At 39.4% G+C, this 24,746-nt stretch overlaps 1 protein-coding gene across 8 annotated transcripts in view; it reads left to right on the top strand.

Moving 5' to 3' along the window:
* Positions 1-24,746, top strand: part of LOC127580272 (putative adenosylhomocysteinase 3) — a 77,088-nt gene that overhangs the window by 24,777 nt on the left and 27,565 nt on the right. For 2 of the 8 annotated variants that reach the window (XM_052033454.1, XM_052033455.1), the window contains exons 2-3: positions 14,283-14,394; positions 16,342-16,371. In XM_052033454.1, the coding sequence (XP_051889414.1) occupies positions 14,283-14,394; positions 16,342-16,371 (142 nt within the window). Of the gene's footprint in view, positions 1-10,751; positions 10,909-14,282; positions 14,395-16,341; positions 16,372-24,746 lie in introns of those variants that run through there. The other 6 variants (XM_052033457.1, XM_052033459.1, XM_052033462.1 and 3 more) reach the window with 5 other exon arrangements.

The following is a 24,746-nucleotide window of genomic DNA, read 5'->3' as shown; positions in this document are numbered from 1 at the left end:
TGCATTCACCTAAGTGTTTATTTACTTTCCCACTCATTCCCAGGTGAATATGTCAGGTGACTAGACCATCAGGTGACAAACTTCAACTCAACATTACCTTTGGCCAGTGTTCATGTCGTCTACTTTCTGCAGTGTCATTAGAAAATGATGACACAGGAACACTGGACTTCATTTTGCCTTTGGCTCCTCAACCATTGGGCCACAACTTCTAGGTTGGCACCACATTTCAGAGTTAAAATCTTCCAAATGCAAATACAATATTTAATTTTTTTAAATAATTAAAATGAGAACTGATACAAAATATCTTGCAGAATTTTGTGTGACAGTGGGGAGACTGGTGTGAAAATCTAGGATGGGGCAGTGAATTAATAATCATTTCACTTATTACTGATATTCCAGCATTTTCTGAGTTTTCTTGGCCCAGTCTGTGTGGAAAAGAAATTTTGCGCTTCGCATCCCAATTACAATGTGAAGCTTTGCAATAATAAAAGGTTTTCAGGCTGAGTTGTTTAGAATAGAGAAGTTTCCCACGTCACCTAATTTTCCTTTACTCATTTTCAGTATTTGAATTCTAGACTCAGCTCATGCAAGTTATTTTTGTAAAGAGTAAATTGTTTACCAAGAGTGTTGGGGTGAGGTGGGGGAAAATGAGGAGGAGGGTGCAGAATGCAGGAAGTATTTTTTAAGCTGCAAAAGTCTTGTGTGAATTCTGTTCAGATGCAAAATGTCTTTGGTCAGATTATTGAAATGGGAAATCACGTAAATTGTATTTCAAAGCAACCAATAACACAGTTGAGATGTAGGCATTGCTGGCAAAATTAGCATTTATTGCTTATTCTGCTGTGCTGTTGAGAAGGTGGGGAATAAGCAATTGCAACACAGTTAAACATTGCTGCTACCTATGTGGTGTGATTTGTTGCCTTTGCCACCAGTAGAACCATTCATAAACTTTCAAGTATCCAAACAATCAAAGCATTCCTTTCACTTATAACAATTCTATTTTCCCAAAGAATCATTCATTTCCAAAAATTCTTAAATGGGAATGCCAAAATACAAAGAATTCCTTTTGAATCCAAGAATTCTTTTAAATCCTAAATTTTTAAAAATTGGCAAATCTACTCTTTCAATGATTCTAACAAGCTGAATAATATCTTAAATTCCAGGGTTATAACCAAATTCAGCCATGAAAATGTTCTGAAGACGCCAACAAATTTAGCAAAGAATGCATTCCTAACAAGTTCTGCATTTCTAAAAGGCAAAGATTCATAACATTTGCAACAAAAGTGGAAAGGAATTAGGCGATAACAGAGCCTTAATGCAGAAATATTTTAAAAGTGAAATTAAAGCTGGTAGAGTTGAAGCCACTCAAACTGAAAAAAGTAACCATCCTCTCCTGCATGAAGGCTTGCAGTGACACCATCATTTTGACTCCCAAGACCACACTTGTATATCATATTATAGGTAGTATGGCTTGCACAATTCACCAGTTATGGATTTTAATGGCTGGTGTTGGATTGGAGAATAATGTGAGCTGCTGCAAAGTGGGAAAAGAAGTGCCAGAATTTTTAAAGGGGATGGAAAAGGGATTGGGAGGTGATGTTTCTTGGGCCAAACACAAAAATTAGAGGTTGTACTTTAAGAAACTCAAAGATGCTTTTAAGTTATTAATGAAAATAAGATTACAAAATATGTATTTATTTAATAATCATGAAGATTTTGTAAAGGCTGGAAGGAGATACGAGGTGAACAGCTGGCAAAGAAGGGCAGGCATAGGAGTCAAGAAGCAAAAGTTAAGTTGCTGGTTGAAGCAAGGATAAACATGCCAGTACGGCAGGCCTGTAGTGGAGGGCCAGAAAAGAAAATTAAAATCAGCTGCCATAAGATCTGGGCAAATGTAGCCACTGGAGCAAATCAAAAGACTTGGGTTGAAGAGCAGGAGGTGCTGCAACACTGCCAGTGGTGGAGCAGCTGAAATTTCAGCCTGACTGTTGATGGGCAAAGTTCATTTGAAATATTGATGCAAAAGTGCAATCAAAAATGGTGACGCCAGGAAATGGGGTTTGTAGGTTAAGAAGTGCACCATTCATAGAGGCATGTGCATTTTGTTTTAAGTTGTACAGTACTGGTATTCGTGGTCCTCTTTGAGTCTATAAGGTCCCTCTACAGTGACCAATAATTCTAAATTTGAATTCCATTTTCTTTTCCAGTCCATGGATTTGAAGACAAATATGGTAATCTATTGCTATTCTCTCTGGAATTGACAAAAACAACACATGAGACTATAATCGGGGATTCTTGGGCGGTGTTATTACCTCTTGTTAGGCAGTCCCTTGCTGCCATCCCACTTCTATGGCTTGATCTGGCTGTTGATCAATGTAGGACTCTCAGACTCAAGGTGCTTGATATTGTAGGCAAGTGTGTTGTAGTGTGCTCCTTCCACCACTTACACTGGGCTTCTGTGTGTTCCGAATGAATGGACCTGAGGTACTCAGTACCATCCGAAATGCTCCTTCTCGATTTTAGTCCATCACAGGCAAGCAATTCCTGAGAGTCATTGGGGTTATTGCACTCTTTCAAGGAGGCTTTGAGAACATCCATGAATCATTGAACCGAAATCTTAACTTTCTTTCTCTTTGCAGAGATGCTGTCTGACCTACTGTGCATTTCCAGCAGGTTTTTGATTTCCATGAATCATTTCTTTTATTCAAATGGTAATCCCTTGGCTTTTTGGAGTTTGGAAACATGTCTGTTTCAGGAATCTGGTGTCAGGTTTACAAACTAAGTGGCCTGCTCGTTGGAACCAACTGAGTGTAATTAGTGCCTCGGTGCTTCCAATTGCTTCTTGGGAGAAGATGCTGATGTTGGGGGTTTGCTTATCCTGCTGCTGAATTTGGAGGGTTTTGCAGAAGCAGTGTTGATTGTGCTTCGAGGTACCTGCTGTAAGTAGGCTATATCTCAGAAGTATACAGGAGAAAACAGATCACTGCTGCTTAGTTGACTATGAACTTTGTGTTGAGATTGAGGTTTTAATCTTTAGTCTTCAGAAGGCCAAAGTCTATTCTGGTTCACTGAAGCTGGTAGTAAATATTATCATCAATATTATCATCAAAGTCTTCCTTTGAAAGATGGCTCTGACGTTCAGAAAGTTGCCCATGGTCTTGTCATGAACTTTGTATTGTCAGGGTGCAGCGGCAGGTGCACTGCTGCACAGCAGATGTTAAGTATATTTTCTGATATAGTGAATGGATCAATGATGAGTTGGAGCTTGGCATCTGAACAGGAACCTATGCAAGCATTCATCTTCGTACAGCAGCCTAATGGCTGAAATTGGAGTGACTTTTTGATTTGAGAGTGGAGACAATATCGATGAACAATTTTCAATTTATTCCCGTAGATTAACTCCACTCCAACTGAGGTGTAGGATTAATAAACTAGAACTGTATTGATATCTTAAAATGGATGAGAATTATGGCTGCTCGAAATACTGATTTAAAAAGTGTCCTTCAGGCCAGAACAGCCACACCACTGCTTTCCTGGGCTGGGTGCTGTGTGGTAATTGCTGTGTCTGGAACTTAATTGGATTCCCATTATGCTTGACTATGGAGATGATGGTCAATCTTAACGGGAAATGGGAAGGCTGTCTCAAACAATGAAGGTGATACCTGCCTTTGTCTCACCCGATTGCAAAATGATTAGCTGAACCTGTGGTGTGAGGCTGCTCTTTGTCCATCTGCAGTAGCCCTTTGTCCGTTTCCTGCTCAACCAAGAACTCCGGCACCTGACTCATTAAAGTATGCGTGACAATACCTGTATAAATCTCTGTCTACCCCTTTGTACTGAGAGAACTCGGGAAGCAACTCTTAGTGAGTGCTGAAGAGAATTCTCCTAGCGGTGCACTGCTAATAAAAATATTTGTTCAAATCAACCTCGTGGCACTGTGTTATTTACAGTGGACGGATAGGGAAATTGATTTCGGGACGACACAACAAAATGGTCATTTAAGGTTAGGCACATTATTGTGGTGAGAAAGATTGAGAAAAGCATTAGGGCAATAATGGCTAACAGTAATCTGGTCAAAGATGAAATGTCCCACTATCCCCCTCAGTTGACAGAGTCAGAAGGCCATTGCTGCTTCCTGCGTTTCTCTTGTATTTGATGGATGGTGAACGTCATGTCTATTGTGTCTCAAGATGTATGGAATCCACATTGTGATTCAAGGAACAGTTCTTCAGCCACTAGGAGGAGACAGTAGAGGAGAACCCAGGTAATGACCTTCCCTTTGACAGACAGCTGTACTAGTCCCTCTATTTTTAAGGGTGGTTGTGATTATCGTGTCACTGAGCTTCACAAGCATGTTCTCCTCTTCACATGTGCCGGTTGTAAATTTGTGACTGGAGTTACTCTCCAAGTTTTAGAACTTAATCAAACATAGGCCTTGCTGTTTTTCAATTGGCACATTGCCTTTTTGACATCTTGGTCTGAGGTGTTGGTGAGGTTGGACTGCATCATTTCCTGTAGGATAAAGTCAAGGGTATTTGTGTTGAGGGCAGAGTCTTGGTTGAGGAGTTCTTTTAAGAGCCCCTCCAGGAGATGCCAACTGTTTCTATCCTTTAAGTGCACCTCTGCTCCTGGCTCTCGGTGAGGTGAGTCCTTGGATTTTTGGGCCCCACTTGTCTTGGCATAACTGAAGTCTGTGTGTGTCATGGTTGCCAGTAAGTTGCAAGAGCTGTGTTATGCCAAGACAAGTGGGGCCCAAAAATCCAAGGACTCACCTCACCGAGAGCCAGGAGCAGAGGTGCACTTAAAGGATAGAAACAGTTGGCATCTCCTGGAGGGGCTCTTAAAAGAACTCCTCAACCAAGAGCTGTGTTCTTTCCATGCACCATCAATTCATTAGGTCATGAATTTTCAGTTGGATGTTAGACTTTAAGAATATGTAGGGCCTGAAGCTAGTTGAAATTTCTGAACCCAGGATGCCTTGCATTTGTTTAATTAGCTCCTGGAACTCTTTGTAACCCTCATCAAATTTGTCCTTGTGTTCTCTTATAGAGAACATAAGAAGTCCTTCAGGCGCGCTTCAGGGTATCCTGATTCTGTGGGCACTCTGCGATTTTCCAATCGCTGGATAAATTTAATTGATCTGCAGGGTGACTCAAGTATGAAAATATCAGGAAACCTGATTTAATACCCCTCTAATTTCTTGCAACATTTGTGATTGACATCTTACAAGAACTGTGCTGATCAGCCGAATTTTATGGAGTTCAGGCTTTTCACTTGTATAAAGAATTTTAAAATGTTTCAAAATTAAAGGCAATCATCAGAACAGAGGCTGCATGATATATTTGGAGCTAAAATCTTCCTATTGGACAGAAGCAGGGTTTTTAGAGACTAAAAAGATAGATGGTATATGGAGTTTTATGGCATAGATGTGGGTCTAAATGATTGGTTGGTACTTGTCTTCGCAAAAGATGGGGATGATTCAAACATTTTAGTTGAGGAGGAAGTTATAAGATATGATGAGAATAAAAGAGGAAATGTGAGGATTTCAGCATCTTTAAAAATAGATTAATTGAGACCTGGATAAAAATGGATCTTGAGCAGTTCAGAGCAGCAGGAGAGAAATTGGCAGAGGTTATGATCTTTTTTCAGGGACTAGAATGTTGTGAATGTGTAAGAGTCCTTTTTTTAAAAAAGGAGAGTGGAATAAACTGAGTAGTAGCAAGTCAGTCAGCCTAACTATGGTGGGCAAGTTATTGGGAGACGTTTGGAGGTAATTACCAGTCTTGAACTGTCAGCATGAGAAGAGCATGTGATTTGATTGAATTTTTTGAGTTGGGATCGGTGAGTGGTAATGCATTTGATATAGCTTACATGGATATTTGATAAGGACTCACATGAACGAGATCAGTAAAGTGAGAGCCCATGGGATCTGAGGGAAAGAGGAAATTTAGATCCAAGGTGGCAGGGCTCAGAGTTAGAAGCTTTAGTTTCTGGAAGCCTATTTGGAATGGGGTTTTTGCATGACTCAGCACCAAGTCCATTGCTTTTCATGATGTGTGTCAGTGAGTTGGATACAAGGAAGGTGTTTACCCTGGCTGAAGGGATCCAGAGCAGGATAAGGCATTTGGGACTGAGAAGAGGAGGTGGAGGCTATGCTACTGTATGTATTTAAGAAGTGGTAAATGGACTTCTAGGTGCAAAAGGATCACATGGTATGGGAGAATGCAGGAATATGGTATTGAAATAGAAGATCAGGCATGAGGGTATTGAATGGTGGAGCAGGCTCAAAGGGTTGAATGGCCTACTCCTATTTCCTGTGTTTCTAAATCTAGTTGAAATAGGATATCACCAAGGAATACGATTTCAATTTTGGGTATGTTTGGGAGAGCATTATAACTTGTTTTCATCAAGACCAGGGTGAGTGTGATTTGAAGTTATGAGTTAAAGTAGTTACAGAAGGAGTAAACATTTTCCTGTCTGTTCTTAATTTGCACTAAAAGCTTGAGAGCAAAAGTTGTAAATTGTGTTCTTTGTCTTTACAAATGGGAAACATTAACCAGACACAACAAACGAACAGGAAATTGTATTGCAGAAGTACTTCCAGTTTCTGCCACATAACGCCCCTGAAATAGCTTTTGCAAATTATATATTTTGTGCCATATGGTTTAAAAAGTACACAACTATTTTTACTACTCGTTGCATTCCCTTTCATTTTCAAATGTGAGATCACCAACTGATTGCAGATTTGAAGATAGATGATAATCTACATGTGGTGACTAAGTAATAATGTTTTCTGTGAGGAAAAGTAGAATATTGCCTCCTGTTCAGAGTTTAAGATGGCATCATCTTTCCGTATTAGTGCGCTGATGCATGGCAATGGCATCCACAGACTTGTCAGTTTTTACCATTTTATTGATGCTGTCTATCTCTATCTTCTGTCTCAATGCTTCAGTTCTCCTCCTCTGTTGTGAAACTTCTTGTCTGGTATCTGGTTATGACTTGTATTCCTCCAATAAAACACTAGAAGACAAAAACCAAGGTATTTGGTGCGGCTACTACCTTTACACCTTTTGCAATTGAATTTATCTTCTCCTCCCTTCTCCTTTCTTCCTTCCTTCCTTCCTTAAATCTCTTCCTGCCCCTCCCCCCACAGCTTCTCATTTATTTCCTTGTGACATAGAGGAAGGCCGTTTGCCCTGTCTAGTCTAGCCCATCTCCCAGAGCAATCCCATCAATCTCATTCTCTCCACAATTTCCTGTACCTTTCTCTTCCAGGTGCCCACCAATGCCACTATGATTCTCTTGCCACCACTTGCACTTGGAATAACTTACAGTAACCAATTAACCTACCAACCAACATGTCTTTGGGATGTTGGAGGAAACATCTGGGGAAACCCATGCAGTCACAGGGAGAACATGCGACTTCCACACAAGCAACACTAGAGATCAGTTTTGAACCTAGATCATTGTAGCCGTGAGGCAGCAGCACGACCCATTGCATCACTGTACTGCCCTTCCTAAACCTCTATTCCTCTCTCACCTCTAGCCAAGCTATCCTTGGTTAATGTCCTTATCTCCCTTATGCCTCTGAAGCACCATGGAGCATTTCTCCAGGATAAACAACAATAATTAGTATTTACATATGTCCATGTTGCATGGCTTTTACTTCTCCTGACTCAGAGGTGATAATTACTTCATCTAATTCTATTGGGAAACTTCTTCCCAAGTGCGCCAAGTAAGTTTTCCACTGCTGTTATTGCAGTGAAATTATATTAAGCATGTGATGAGATGTATTCATTAATATAATTTTCTCCATTGAAGTATAAAATACTTGGCAGTTACAAATTCCAGCGTTAGAACTTATGGCATTTTGGTTTTATTTCTGTGACTCTGTTTTACATAAGTCATCGACTATCTTTGGAACAGTCAAGGAAATTCCTGAAAGAGCAGTAGTATCTGAGGAGAAGTCATGGCTTTTTGAGAAGTTTGGTTGTGGGTTTATTTAGAAGGGTGTTGGCTTTTTCTGAAGATGGAGTTTATAGAGGTTTCTCTTGCTGATTTCTCTATCGTGACCCTCCTGAAGGTATTGACTTTTGTGAGAAGATTGGCTCCATAGAGACTGAACATCCAATGTTACCCGCTCATAATTACTTGTGTGATAGACCAATTGGATTATGTAAATTTCAGTTGAATTTTACTGTATGTGTTTGACCACACCTTAATAGCATTTGGTAGGCTCTGATTATGACTTGGAAATATTTTGATCATGACAGCAGCAAAAACTCATAGAATTTGTGGTTGAAAGCTATTGATCCAGAACTCTGACAACATACTGCATCTATTTTAATCAGGGTTTCCCCATAATCCACAGCATTATTTGGGATTGTGCATATTTGGACAGTGGCTCAAATGTAAACTCTGAGGGGGTGGGGGGGGGGAGTGAGTCAATGGAAGTACTCACTATTCTCTTCATCTCCTCCATCCTGACCCCCAACTGTCCCAACCACCATATAAAACATGTCATGTTTCTGTGGATATATTATGTACTTTAATGGCCATAGCACAAAAGGCCCAATCTCTAATCTGTGCTGTGCTTGTTGACATCTGCTGAGTCATCAGTTATAAAACTGTAAATCATCCTAGTCTCACTAATGCAAAGATGTCAGCTGGAATGCTGTTTATTTACTCTGACTATTGAAGTCAGATTCAGCTGTATTGCCCTCTTGTTTCTGAATAGTTTATTGGTACTCATGTCTGACGTGTAGGATGGTCAGATGAGGGGAAAGACGGCTGTTATTACCTGTTGACCCATGCTCCTTAAGAATCTGCATCTTCAGAAAAGAGCAGATCTTGGTTTGTGCTTGATTCACTTATTCTAAAAATGTGCAGTGTGATTACAGAACTCTAATCCTCTCCCATTAACAAAAGATGCATTCTTTTCTAAGGACTGGTGGAATTCAGTTTTCCAGTTCAGTTTGTTTTGCTGATGAGAGATGGATGTAAGATTTGTTTTCTTCCCCTAAAGATTGAAATCCTTAATTATGAAAGAGAAATTATATTTTGAGGACCAAAACTTCGATAATTAGTACAATTTTTTTTCTCTTTTAAAAACATTGGCAACCAGTTTCTTTAGTTACCTAACTCTCAAGGTAAAACGGGGAATCACTTTTTTTTAAAAATGAAAAGTGATCACTGCCACTTGCAGCTAGGCTGAAACTTGTTGGACTTCCAGCCTTAGCAGGATGATTATTGTGCCAATTTTTGTTCTTTGCAACAAATGGATTGATGTTCTGATGAAAGAGCATTCCTGGTTACTTGCTGCGTTTATACTTTTTTATTCCTGTTTAATAGATTACTAAGTACTTGTTAATTTTAGAATACACTGACTCCCTTTGAGTGAAATTGACACTCCATTTATGTCTTTTTTTAATCTTACTTGCACATTTGTATTTTGATTTTTCTGCACATATTTATATTTGGTTTGAAATAACCAGGTTATGATGTAAGTATTGCTGTGTTATCTTCTTATGTAGTCCCTTGGAATCGAAAATTATTTGCTTCCATTCCATGTGATCCCTATAGTGTTGGAAACCATTGTGGAACCTGCATACTCTACTGCATATGGGGCAAGGAGTGGGTGGATGGTCTGAGGTCATTGCACTTCTTCCACCATATGTGTTGGACTCCTCTATGTCTGATACATGGACTTGAGGCTCTTAGTGCAATTCCATATGCTCCTCCTCTTTTGAGTGGTCAAGGGCCAGGGATTTCCAGGAGTCAGTGGATGTTGTAGTTTTTTTTTTGGAGTCTTTGAGAATGTGATTCTGTCCACATGATCTTTTTCTGAGAGACTGTCTACTTGTATCAGGCGAGGTCTGTCCAATGGAGCAGGCAGCATAATTCAGGCGTCAATGTTGGAGATATTGGCCTGGGAGAAGATGTTAACATTGGCTCACTTATCCTTCCAGTGATTTCAGAAGATTTTGCAGAGTCACCATTGGCTGTATCTCTCCAGTGCCTTTGGATGCATGCTGTTAGATAGTTCAAGTCTTAGAAACATCGGTGGGCAGGGGTCACTGCTGCCCAATGGATCATGAGTTTTGAGTTAAAGGTCTTGATCTTCAATCACTGAAAGCAATGGATCACAGCTCCAAGTAGAAACTGATTCTGTTCATAGTCTTAGATACTGATACTTGGAATAGATTTCTTTTCTCCTCTCCTTTTTGGTGAGAAATAAAGTAGGGAACTGATCTGAATAACCCACCTACTCTGGTTTGAACCTTAAAGCTATAAACTTTCGGTTTCCACTTCAAGATAATTCCAAGTAGCTTAAAGGTGTATTCACTCGTGGGGTCTGTTGGCTGCCTGTGTAGTCCCTTAGCTTGTTACATGACTAATTAATAAGGATGAGTCTTTTCTGCTATCTGAGAGGGAAATTATTTGGTTGGTAAATCTTGCCACTGCTTTTAAAGCTGGTTAAATTTTATTTTTAAACAAATATTATCAAACTGATGATTGTGCGTAATGTAAACCTGTGCAGCTGATCATCTTGTAAGTTTCCCTCCAATTAAGATCTCATGAATGCTGATGGCACAATGTCATTAGTTGTTTAGACTCAAAACCATTTAACAGCTGAACAATTGCCTCATTAATTCTTTGCAGATAAGCTTTGTTGATTGTTCTGGGAGTTCATTTTCTAAAAAGCTGACCTAATCCAAGTCCTGAAAACAGTGGTCAGTTTAAAAAGTGCATTTGAGGCTGAGTGAGAACTGAATGCGTCTTTGCGTGGCGCTGATTATTGACTATCAGAGTGCAGGTAAACCAGCTGCTCTATCCGCCGAAATGTCCAACAGCAAGACTTTAACAGACAAACGGGATGATGTGACAGCCAGCCTTTCCTCCACACAGGTATATAAAGAAACTACTGGGTTGGCTGTAATTGCTCAAATGGTTTGATGAATGATTTAGGATGGTTTTTTGTTTGGATCATGTTCATAGACATATTGTCTGGAAACAGCATAGTATTAACATATGTGTTTTATTTTGGTCCAGAAAAGATTTCTGCTCAGAATTCTAACAATATTATACTAATACTATATTGGTCCCAGAAATATTTTAATTTTATCTTTTAGACTTCAGGATTTTAGTCTTGAATATATAATAATGTGCAGAAGATATTTGGTTTTAAACATCTTTTATTCCCAAATTTTAATCATTATTTGGACAACATTTTAAGCAAAGAAACTAAACATTCTGATCTTGATATTTTAATTGTAATCCTTTCAGGATTTTCTAACAGTTTATTTCAAAACTTATTACTAATTTCACTTCTCATTCAATACACATGTCAACTGTTAAAGCTGTGCTGGAGCAATAATTCAAACTTTATGCACCTGTTTGAATATCCATTTCAAAAAGCTGTGGACTACAAAGTAATGTCTTAATTCTAGTAATGATTTTAATCTAGTTGCATTATAATTAAGCTCTTTGTTTTTATTCCATTCTGAACTCTAATTAGACTCAAGTTATAATTTTTGTCATAAAATATCATCCATCCTTTAGGTCATTAAAACCACACTGGTTTCTAGTTATAATACAAATAAGGAATTGCACCAGATAGTGATTTTTGTTTTGTTTGTGTGTGTGTATACCAGGCAGAATATGGCACATATCCATCTTGCTGTACCAGGCTAGAGTCTTGCGTCAGTATCCACATCCAATGTTTGTTTATGCCTTCAACAGATCAATTGATTCATTATATTTCTCATTTAATTCTAGTTGCTTGTTTAATAAATCTTTTTCCTTGTTTGATTACCTTATCTGTATGCCGTAACAGCTCATTTGAAGGGTGATGCCTCTGACACCTCGGTCTTTATTATACACTCAGACTATTGAGTGAGTCTCGAACTTGTAGCATTCTGACTTGTGATTGTATGAGGGAGTGCTATCAACTGTACCAAGGTGAAATTTATAACCGACTTACCTTCCTGTGTTATACAGTGATGCACACTTGAAAACTAATCCATGCCAACGCAACCAATGCAGTGTCACTGCTGCATGAGAGACAACAGCCTATTTAAAACTTGTGTGTTTTTTTTAAAATGTATTTTGTTGAATTTGCGTCAGGATTACTACACAATGCTGAAAATATTGTCAAGCAGTGAAGTTATAGATCCTAATAGTAAATGTATATCTTGTACAAGTAAGGTTGGAATAAATTGAGAAGCCTGTGGAAATAGAAATCTAGATGTGGGAGGATACAATGTTGTCTGTGTGCATTGGTGTTAAAATAATCATTACTTCAGTCAACCATGTGAGCTACTTCACTGGCTTGCTGCGAGGCTTCTAATTTTGAACCCTAAATGTGATATGCTTGTAATTTAAGGTATGTTTCAATGTGGTTGCATCTTTTACGCAGTTTTTGCTCTTTAGTTGAACTGATCCAATGGTGAATTCAATTTACCACCCATTTAAATGTAACAAGGAACAATTTTCCATTTTAGATTCTAACTTCTACTATTGCTATACTAACTGGTTGCTGCCCAGTCATTTTCAAAATAAATTTCTTTATAATAGAGTACTGACAAAATTGAAATCCTGTTTGAATCTTATTGATAGTTTCATGGGCTTTGCGCCAAATTAACTACCTATCCACTTGGGCTAACATTGGTGATATATAGCCTTGTTGCATTGATTAATCCTGAACTAGCATATTGACATAGTATTCTTGTTGCTGTTATAGAATGTTACCACATCCTTTCATACCATGAAATATCCTTCTGAAGGTTGATTTCTGGGCTGTCCTTCTAATAAGACACACATTTCTGCATAACCTATACTGTCTTCACAAAGTGTCCGTCTGTAGTGTCAGCCTTGCCATTTCTGCTGATTCCAATGTATTTTACTAAATTAGCTTCAAGAACACTTTTCGGAGTTCTGGGCCTCCTTTCCTCTTCTCCACACATCCCGAACTCCCCCCCCCCCCCCCCCCCCCCACAAAACCCCCTCCAACTAATCACAGTTTAACCAACATATTCTATCCTATGCCCTCTTTTCCTCTGACTCCGTATTGTTAATCCAGCTCCTGTTCTCTAGAACTCTCTTCCAGAACTAATTTACCTTTTGGTTTCCCTGCTAAATTCATTATTTCCCAGAAAATGTTTATTCCTCAATACAGTGTCCCTTTTGGCCATTTTTAAAATGCAAAGTTTATTTTAAATCCACTGATTATCATTTGTTCACCTCGTAGTTATGGTTTGGTGACAATTAGGTGACTGTAAACCAGCTGTATATCTTGGGCTGGGGACATCTTATTTCACTGAATTATGCAATTTACTGTATTTGAACTAATTGTTGTGCATTTGGTACCATTTCTTTCCACTGAAGTTGGAGTATGATCATGTGTGTTACCTGAGGCAACAGATTAAGAGAGGCATAAAAACAAAGTGCCAGAAGTACTCGGGGGGTCAGTAGGAACCTTTGGTGAGTGAAACAGTTGTTACTCCAGATGGACCAGAGGGCACAGCCTCAGAATAGAAGGATGTCCCTTTAGAACAGAGATGAGGAGGAACTTCTTTAGCCAGAGGGTGGTGAATCTGTGGAATTCATTGCCGCAGATGGCTGTGGAGGCCAAGTCATTGGGTATATTTAAAGCGGAGGTTGATAGGTTCTTGATTAATAAGTGTGTCAAAGGTTATGGGGAGTAGGCAGGAGAATGGGGTTGAGAGGGAAAAATAAATCAGCTGTGATCAAATGGCGGAGCAGACTCTGGGTCAAATGGCCTAATTATGTTCCTATGGTCAATGACTCTTCATTAGCTTAATAGGGGATCTATGTAATTCCTTTAAATATTTTTTAAAGAAGATTTCAATATTGAACTGATGCACTGGAAACTTTGTTTAACAAGGTAACGTGTCATTGGTTCATTTTGATTTATCAACACCACTGCTAACTCTTAGAATTTTTTTTCTTGGTTTATTGGCTGTTAGGAAAGTATTCACAGAGCTGCAAGTTGATTTGAAATAGTAAAAGGAGATTACCAACCTAATATTTTAAATAATAATAAAAGAAATGCCACCTTTTGTGACAAATTGGCCTGCACTCTTTTTATTTCCTTCCTCTGCAATGTTGTGGAAATGCTGGCCAGATCCCATGTCTACCCCTAATAGCATTGCATTGTTTGAACCAATACATGTGTAAATAAACTTTTGGGGGAAAATGCTGATCCTAGATTTTTAAAACCAATCTAGAGTAAATGCCCTTTCCTTTTTTTTTATAAATAGCAGATCCAGTTTGCTGACCAGAAGCAAGAATTCAACAAACGTCCAACAAAAATAGGTCGTCGTTCGCTTTCTCGATCAATCTCTCAATCCTCTACGGACAGCTACAGCTCAGGTAGGCGATTACAGGGCTACAGTAAGATGCCCTATATATACACACAAAAATGGATGAGAAGTCATGAATTGCACAAACTCATGAACACTGCTTTCTCATCAAATTCCCCAGCTTCAAATACCCAAATCCCATTCCTCAAGCCCAAAGTTATTACTGTTGTTTGCTTATGTATGCTCTTTGAACAGTAATCATCCAGTACCTCAGTAACCAGAACTGCATGTGGTAGTCTGGGTGAAGTTTCTTAGTGTCTTCTACATCAAAGGTGCAGTGTCTTTGATTTGCACTGCCTGCCTTTGTTAATGCATAGAAGGTGATGTACCATTCACTTTCTAGAAGTTGAAAAGAGATGCACTGATTTGCTTGTTTTCATAGAAAAACTGAGCAATTTGAGTTGCTTTTAAACAAAACATTAGAATTTTGTTTAGATTTTACCAATAGATCCATAGTAGCAATAATGCCAAGACTTCCAAGTTGGCTTTTTTAATCTGCAGTTAGTAGGGTTGCTGATCTTGGCATAACCATAGCACACAGTTGTTGTCGTGTGTTTAATTCCGAACTGAACAGCATTTGATATGTGTTCATTTGGGGAAAACATACTCATGGCACTGGATTTTGGTTATCAGTAAACGATAATATAATGCTGGTTCAGTTGCCTTGCCCATCGCTTTGAGTTTATGATTTCTGCCACTTGCTGAGGACAGAAAATCTAGGAGTCATTTTTCGACTGTTATTCCTGGAGGCCAGATGGTAGATTCCTCGTACTTTTGTTATTGATATGTTCTCCAGGATCATGGCTGGAAAAACAGGTCAATTTCATATTTCCCTAAAAAGATAGGAACAGTACCAACCTAAAAAATACATTTTGCCAGTCATTAGCACCATCTAGTTTATTTGCTTATGTTACTTGATAGTTAGCCACAAGGTGCAGTTGGAAAGAATGATAGGGTCAGATATTTGCAAGGATCACCAGTACTCATTAATGTAATTTGGTTCAAAACTCATAATGATAACAGGACGCCCTCCATCCCAAGCAGTGACAGTTGAAACGTTGAGAGGTTGCTAGGTCGATGATGAAGAACTGGCAGCAATGAATTCAGAGGGCAAGGAGTCAAAGATCAAATTGAATTGCTCCTAGACCTCTGATCTGGGAGGGATGGATGGATAGATATCATTTATTTGGTTTTCTCTTAGTTACTGAATCTTAATCAATGTTACCATTCCATCTATCCCAGCTCATTCAGTTTTTCTTTAAATTGCCTCCTTAGTACTTTTAATCTTTTCAAACAAAAACCTGACAATATGACAGTCTATCTTTTTTTGACCTATTTTTGGTCGTGCTCCATCCAAGGCATCCATTTCCCAACCCTATCTCCCCCCACCCCCCCCACCCTGAGTTCTGCATTCATGTAGTATCTTGGGACACTTCACATTACAAATCCTACATGAATGTTGAAGTATTAATTTAGTAAGCCTGTCAGGATTGCTTCTGCATCAATACAAAATTACTTCAGTTTGAGACAAATCATTCCGAGTATTATTTTGATTTTTATCAATTGCCGTCAGATTGGCCTTTCTCATTTTATCTCTTGAATGAAACATCTGATTTTGTTATAAATGCAAGAATCTTAAAAAAAATGTTCATCACTCTGTTGCCTGTGCAAAGGATTAATCTAAATAAATGAGTTCTTTGTATAATCCTGTGCTTTTGAGAGGCGAGTCTAGAAATAACTACCCTCTGCATACACACTGTTAATGGCTTTACTCACGAGTTATTAAGGACTTATTGAACTGCAATTATTGCTGCAAACAAACCACAGCTTGCACTGAATTGCATTAACCTCCAAGCAATCTCTTGCTGCTTGATTCAAATCTGCCTGCATCTCACCATCGTTCTGTAGTGATGGAACTAGCCACTAACCAGCTTCTCTTTTTTTTCTTCCTCTCCAGAACTGATGGGTATGTCTAATCAAAATAATGGTAAGCAGTTGGTAGAAATAGTTTGGAAAAAAAATGAAGCTGTTCATAGAGACAGGTATGAGAAAGCAATCACTCGTCCCAACACATACTCACCTGCTGCAATTACATCTCATCTCAAAGGACACAGAGGAAGCCATTCTGCAGTTGAGAAGATAAATCACCATAAGCTAGTGCCCTGTTACAGTGAATTTAATTTTGTGTTTCTTTTCAGGGGGTAGATGTCTAGAAATGACTGATGATGGTATTAGAAATCAAATGTTAAAAACAATCACTTGCAATGCCCTTTTAGTGGAAATTTAACCCTGTATTAAATAGACAGGTTAATTTTCATAGCAGAGCATTGACTATACTACAAATAATCATGGTGCTATTTGTTTGTCTACTAATAGCACCAACACAAACTTCTAGATCTGCATTCTTGGAGGTTTTCTCCTTTTTCTCCCCTCCCTATGGACTCATTCATTGGACTGCAGTATCCTTTCAGTTTCTCACCTAAGTGGCCATTTGATGTGGCAATCTTAGACAATAGACTGTTCAGCCTGAAGGAAAAGGAACTTCCCAGTCAAATCTGGTGCTGTCATTGTCAATACAGTTTCCATTAGGAGTCTGGATAGAGAATTCCTCTCTCTACAATTTCTCCCCCCCTCAAAAGCTTTGGGGCCTTGAGGCAAGTCATAGAACTTGCACTACTGTCTGATTGATAAGTTAACACAGCATAATCTAGGAGCCAAACCCTATCATGGCTTTTAGCTTAATATCCTACTTTTTTAAAATTAAAATTATAGGCTAGGGGATGTGTGAAATTCCATGCTTGGTATTGTAAATGTGAACACTTTCTATAGTGTGTCATTGAAAAGAGAAAAGGTACAGAATGTCATTGGGACATTTTACTGTCCACTCATAACTGATGTCATTGGGGGCATATCTTGGAGGGATTTGAAGGCAATTCTTTCTCTTCAGAGTATATGTTAAAATATTGTAAATTAGGATCCTTCATGATAAATACCCATTCTTTATAAATAATACTTATGGAATTGCCTTTCTTATGCCAAATCACATGAACCTAATAAGACTGAGTCTTAATCAGCTAATGCCTATTTTAGCATAGTTAATGGTCATAATCTGGCCAATGGCTAATTATTTTATTTACAAAATGCAAAATGAGAAATCTTTAAATTATTCCAACTTTTATTTTGTTTTGGCATTAAAACTTTTTTTGCACTCTCCTACTGTGGCATATCCCTGACGGGAGTTTCTTTGAAAAACAGTCTTAGCTTTTGCGGTTCAGTCAATGTGTAGTGTGTGGAAGGATGAATTGGCTGAGGAGGTCACTTCAAGGAAAATAAAATCTTGAATAAACCAGTTATTTATTTTATGAAGTAAGAAAACATTTAAGTGTTTTAATTATCTTAAGCAGTAAGGTCATTTTTCATACTAAATTAAACTGCAGATTATAAGTAACTCAAATACAAACCCACTGGAAATAATTGAGAGGAAAGTGAGTAGTTTAATTTAAACATACTCAATGTTAAGACTTTTGAAAGCAAGTTCAGACACTATAAGAGCCGGTTTACTGTATGTATTCTTCTGATCTATAAAGTTGTTATAGATAGAAAGTATCTTTAATTGGGTAAAGGATGGCAAAATTGTACAAATAAAGCTCTATGTTTATATTGTGCAGTAATCTCTTTATTAAATTTCATTTGGTATTATAATTGTTGTAATCTCAAGATTGTGGGACTTTCCTCCCTTTTGGATGATGCTGAGCTGTGCAGATTTTTCTTTTATCATGAGCAAACAGACACATCTGTATCTTTGGCTGTTGACTTGTGTTTGAAAGTTGCTCTTTGATCTTGTTGATGGTAATTATTGAGCTGAAGTGTTTTTGTCTTTGCCAGCAACATCTTCCATGCAGGTTAGCTCATCTCTGATTTTCACACCTACATGTTGTAATGCAGAAGTTGGAGATGAGCGTGAGGCCAGATGTTATCAAATTTGACCTCCTACTCCATGCTTGACCTGGCCCAGAGTCCAGGGGCTGACGATTTTGTATCCAACCCCTTGGCTGAACGCTGAGGCTGGCCGGAGTCAATGATCTTAGTTTAATTAAATTAAGTACATGTAAGCTTTTATTTTTCTTTATTTTACCTCATCATTATATGTAGCAGTTCAAATATAAAATAATTACTTTCACTTTTTTATAATTTTGATTATCAGACACCTTGAAAAACATTTAAGGGTTTGGATAGCACTGAGCTTTCATAAGGCCTTTGGGGCGTTCCAAGGGCAGGAGCTCGGGATCTGGTCCCGAGGACTAATCACCTCTTGCAGCCTGCCCATGTGGGACAACAGCAACGGCCAGGCCTCGAGCTTATTTGCAATTGCAGCGTCACAGCAGTGGGGGGGAAAGTGGGGATGGCAGTGTAGACTGAGCTTGTTCCAGCTCATTCAGTTACTAGAACTTGCCTCTACTTTCATTGGGATCTTGTAACCATTATAAAGGGGGGGACAAAAAGCTCCCTTTTAGAGCATGATAGGGAGAGCTGTGATGCTCCACGTTGTTATCTAAGCAAGGAACATTCTGATTTTAATTTGGCAGGCTTATTTTGATTTATCAAAACCTAAAACCAATCCTGCATGTTTGCCATCATTGAGAACTGAGCAATTCCTAATTTGATACTATTTGTCAGGTTTAACAGGAACCTGCACTTGATACAGCAAAAGTATTGGGCCAAACAACATTCCAGCAGTAGTTCTGAAGACGTGCTCCATAACCAGCCAGACTTCTAGCCAGGCTGTTCCAGTACAGTTACAATACTGGTATCTATCTGATAATGTAGAAAATTGCCCAGGGTAGATCCTGTTCAAAAATAGCAGGACAAATACAATCCAGCTAATTACCACACAATGTCTGCTCTCAATCATCAGCAAGGTATCATTGACAGAACTCTCAAGTGGCACATATTCAGCAATTACTAGTTCACCGATGCCCAGCTTGGGTATCACCGGGATTTTTCTGTTCCAGATCTCATCATAGCTTTGGTGCAAGCATGGACCAAAGAGCTGAATTCTGGAGATGAGGTGAGGGTGACTACCTTGACATCAGGGCAGCATTTGACTAGGTGTGGCATCAAGGCAGCCTGGTAAAACTGCAGCCAATTGGAATTGAGGGGAAATCACTGTAATGACTGGAGTCGTGCTTTGCACAAGTAAAGATTGTTTTGTGTGTTGGAGGTCAAGCATCTCTGTCCAGATCATCAGTGCAGAATTTCCTCAGGACAGTGTCCAAGGGCCAACCATCTTCAACTGCTTCATCATTGACCCTCCTTCCAGGAGAAAGTCAGAAGTGGGGATGTTTGCTGCTGATTGCATGATATTCACTTCCATTTTACGACTCCTCAGCAAATGAATGCAGCAAAGCCAAGACAGTTTTGTAAAATTTGTGCTACGAAAGTGCCAGACAGAGAGTCTAACTAGCTACCCTTGACATTCAATAGCATTACTATTGCCAAGTCCCCCACTGTTGACATTCTGAGCTCATCTTTAACCAGATACTCAAATGGAATAGCCACATAATACTGTAGCTACAAGAGCCGGTCATTGGGTGTTAGGCTGATAGCCCAAACCATCTACAAAGTGCAAGTCAGGGGCATAATGGAGTACTTTGCACTCATTTGGGCAAGTGCAATTTCAACAACACTCAAGAAGCTTAACACCTTCTAGGACAAATGGCCCACTTGATCCACTTGTTACCCCATCCACTACCCTAAACATTCATTCCTTACACCATTGGCAATCAGTAACCGCAGTGTACAAAATACACTGCAATTACTCACCTAGACTGCTCCAACAACACCTCCAATTCGAGCTTCTCCCCCAGGAAGGACAAGGGCAGCATGCAGTGGGAACAGCATCAGTGCTGTGGACATTGATCTGGGCGACCTCTCATCATCTGCATTGCCAAAATCCTGAACCTTAAAAAAAAACAAAAAGGGACCCAACACTGAGTTCCATCATAAGGTATTTCCAGGAGTGTCAGATGTTCTGTTTTTTCTAAGGGGAATGTGAGAACATCCTCACCAATTCAAAGGAATCTCTCCCATGACTGCTTAAAATGGAGCTGGAGTATCAGGGAAGATGCTTAGCATCTCTTGATTCTACAATGAACTTGCGGAAGGCAGACAAACAGTGAAGTAGTGCACAACATCTCGAACAACTTCCCCCCTGCTGCAAAAAGCATTACTTGTATTACAATCTGTGGATTCCATGTAGAATTTGTCAGCAATCAGAGCCCACACAACTGGAGGGGAAGCAAGCCATCTTCTACCCAAGGAAATACCTAAGATATAGAAAGAAAGGGAATATTGAGGACTACTTATAAGAACAAAAAGCCTGTTATCCTGCTGAGTGTATTTCTTTCCATTGTAATTCTTCTCACTAATTTGCATCTTCTATTCTTTTTCTGTTCCCAAAAACAAATGCAACAATTTCCTTAGGCTTTGGAATTTGATTTGAGCATTATGCAAATATGGCTTCCATTGATGCTGTTCTGGTAAAGGAGCATTGACCTCTATAGATCCTGTTTGACTTACTGAGTGTTTCAACTATTTTCTGTTTTTATTTTGGATTCCCAGCTTTGCAGTTTTTTTGCTTCATACACCATGTCGTGTCTTGAGTTGTACATGGCACATGTCATTGGATTTGATCCTTGGTCTGGCCCTAGTCTTGGTGTCATAGACCTCAGAGAGCTCTAACGTTCATACTTGGCCTATTAGGTTGTGCCACACAAGTATTGAACAAAAGTAAAGTCTAACTATCCAGCCTTGACAGTCAACAGTCTTAATGCGTGATTCCAATGTAATTGATTATGCCTTCTGCATTGGTCATCCTGTTCAAGGCAAATTGGAAATGGTCACTAAATTTACTTTGCCAGTGCCATAGATCTTGGGGGGAAAAAATGAATATAAAAATAGGAGAGAGTATAGGTATTCTTCAACATGTGACTCTTTATTTGACTCCTGAATATGTTTCCATTACCTTCAAGACCCATTGATGTGTCCATGTAGTTTCCACTTGGATGTGCCCAATAGCTACATCCCCATCATCCAGGATGATGCAGCCAGCCCACTTGGTTGACACCCTGTTCACCATCTGAAAAATGTACTCCATTCAGCATTGACACACTTTAGCTGCATTGTGTGCCATCTACAAAATACACTTCAGCAGCTTGTCAAGAACTTTGATTGCAGTTCTCCCACCTGCACCCTATACTGCCTAGAACTTCAAGGGAAGCACCAATGGCAAGTTTCTCTCCAAGTCACACACTATCTTCATCGCTAGATCTAATTCCTAGAAACCCTACCCAGCATTACAATGGAAGAACCTTCCCCTAGATGGGTTGCACCAAGCAGGCAATAAACACTGACCTTGTCAGGAAACTCCATATCTCAAGAAAATCTTGAATTCTTAGCTGATGCCATTATCACTCAGACTCAGCAGTTTAAGGTGAAGGGTGATTTGGATGATTAATGGGGCCATGTCCATTACAAAAAAAATAGCATTATCTAAGGACAGCAGTGGTGGATATAGTTGAAGCTTTTATGATCCTTGTTGGTCTTTGATGAATTATATTAATCCTATATGTTTCAAAACAAAGCTGAAACATCTGGATAAGATGTATTTTGTCTTGTTAAATTGCATAAATTCAAATATAATCGTTCTATATTGATCTGCCTATTGGCTGTATCCAGTTTTTAAAAACCAAAGAAGTCCCAGAATCTGAAGGCATTCTTACTTTTCAATAATGAAGGAGCAAGTTTTTGGAGAGAAAATGTGGACAGCAAGTTTCACCTGTAAGCGCTCTCTAGGTCTTTATATTGGAGGACCAGACCAATATGCCAATAGACACACTTCCAACTCTTGAGTGTGAAATTGGCAACAAGGTCTGAAACAATATGCTGCTATGAAATGTTAAAGCTCACCTTGGGTAGCACTTTCTAAAGCTTCTTTGTTTGTGAATTGTTTATATATTGTAGGCCAAGAGGAAGGAAGGAGCATTCCTATAAGGAGATTAATTGCAGATTTCACAATTCACCATATTAAATATGAAGTTATGTGATGGAAATGAGGTATTGGCCACACTCTCTACTTCCAATTAGAGTCATAGAGAAATAGAGCATGGATACAGGCCCTTTGGACCAACCAGTCCTTGCCCCTCATTTTCCTACGTTCCAAGGAATGAAGACCTAGCCTGGTCAACCTCTCCCTATAACTCAGGCCTCCTGGTTCTGGTAACATCCACGTTAATCTTTTCTGCACTCCTTCCAGTTTAACTTTCCTATAACAGGGTGACAAAAACTGTACACAGTACTCCAAGTGCAGCCTCACCAACAACTTGTACAACTGCAACATAATGTCCCAACCCCTATACTCAATGCCCTGACTAATAAAGGCCAGCGTGCTAAATGCCTTTTTTACCAACCTGTCTACCTGTGATGCTGCTTTCAATGAACTATGCACTTGTACTCCTAGGTCCCCATGTTCCATTACACTCCCTGGTGCCCTACCATTCATAGTGCAAGTTCTATGCTGGTTTGACTTTCAAAAGTTCATCACCTCACACTTATCTGTATTGATATCTGCCACTCCTCGGCCCACTTCCCTAACTGATCAAGATCCCCCTGTAATCTTTGATGGTCTTCTTCACTATCAACAATGCCTCCTAATTTTGTGTCATCCACAAACTTACTGATCAATCATTTATATAAATAACAAATAACAAGGGTCCCAGCGCCAACCCCTGCGGCACACCACTAGTCATCGGCCTCCATCCCGGAAACAGCCTTCAACCACCACCCTCTGCTTCCTACCTCCAAGCCAATTTTGAATCCACCCAATCAGCTCTCCCTGGATTCTATGGGACCCAACCTTTCAGACCAGCCTGCCATGAGGGACCTTGTCAAAAGCCTTGCTAAAGTCCAAATAGACAACATCCACTGCCCTACCCTCATCTATGCTTTTAGTTGCCTCTTCAAAAAAACACTAGAAGATTCGTCAAGCACGACTTTCCATGCACAAAGGTATGCTGACTCCTCCTAATCAGACTCTATCTATTCAAATGCTGGTAGATCCTATCCCTCAGAATTCCCTCCAGTAACTTACCCACCACTGAATTCAAGCTGACCAGCCTGTAGTTCCCTGGCTTGTCCTTCCTACCCTTCTTAAACAATGGAAGGAGTGAACCAGTGGAAAAACGAGATGTCTTCTCAGGAGATCTAGTAATAAAACTGAGCAATACTGCATGTAGGAGCAGGTGTAGGTCACGTAGCCATTCAATTGGTATGCTATTCAATAAGGTCATAGCTGATCTTCCCCTCAATTCTAGGTTCCTGCTGCTTTCTTATAGCTATTGATTTCCTCCTGCAGTCCAAAAGAACTACCCATCTTGGCCTTGAATAAATTAAATATCTTAACATCCGTAACTCGGGTTGAAAGTTCCAAAGATTCATGAGGAAAGAAATTTCTCCTCAGTTGTATCTTGTGTAGGTGAATCTTTTGTGAACTAATGCCTGGCAGTTCTCACAAGGAGAGGTATTCCCTGAGGTCTATCTATTTCATCAAACTGCCCTCAGAATCTGGTGCAAAAAAATTGCAGGTGCTGGAAATCTAAAACAAAAACAGAAAATGTTATGAGCATTCATCAGGGCAAGCAGCATCAGGGGGAGAGAAGCAGAGCTGATGAAGTGCCAGTGATCATCTTCCTCCATTTAATGCATTCAGTGTTCATAATGTGGAGACCTCTATATTGGAGAGGTTGAAGGCAGGTTGGGTGATCACTTTGCAGAACCCTCTGTTCAGTGTACAAGGGTGACTGAGTTTCCAATCTCTGAAACTTTAATTTCTGTCCCATTCCCACTCTGGCTTCTCTTTATCCTTCATTGCTTCAGCAGTGCCCACATGTTCCAGGAGCAGGACCTGTCTTTCTGAGTACATTGCAGTCCTTGATATTTAATTAATCAATTTTGGATAACTGCTCCCTTTGTGTCCCTGTCTCCACAGATGTGACCTTATCTTTCTGTTTCAATTCTTTTTTCCTCTGTCTCTAACTGTAGTTTTATTCAAAACTAATTGTTACTTAGCGTATCGCAACCATTGCCTCGGTTCTCACCACCCTCCCCCTTTCTCTGCAACTTAAAACACACTAGTTTTCTCACTTTTCCAGTTCTAATGAATGGTCTTTGACCTCAAACAGACCTTTGTTTCACTCCCCACTGATGCTACTGACGTGTTGATTGTTCCACCGTTTTCTGTCCTCCCCTCAGAATTTTGTGTCTCCATAAGATTCTGAAGGGGGGGGCGGGAGTTTTGACTGGATA

Source organism: Pristis pectinata, chromosome 19 (assembly GCF_009764475.1).
Source record: "Pristis pectinata isolate sPriPec2 chromosome 19, sPriPec2.1.pri, whole genome shotgun sequence".
Classification (NCBI taxonomy): domain Eukaryota; kingdom Metazoa; phylum Chordata; class Chondrichthyes; order Rhinopristiformes; family Pristidae; genus Pristis; species Pristis pectinata.
Note: the sequence above shows the minus strand (reverse complement) of the source record. Positions and strands in the feature narration are given on the sequence as shown.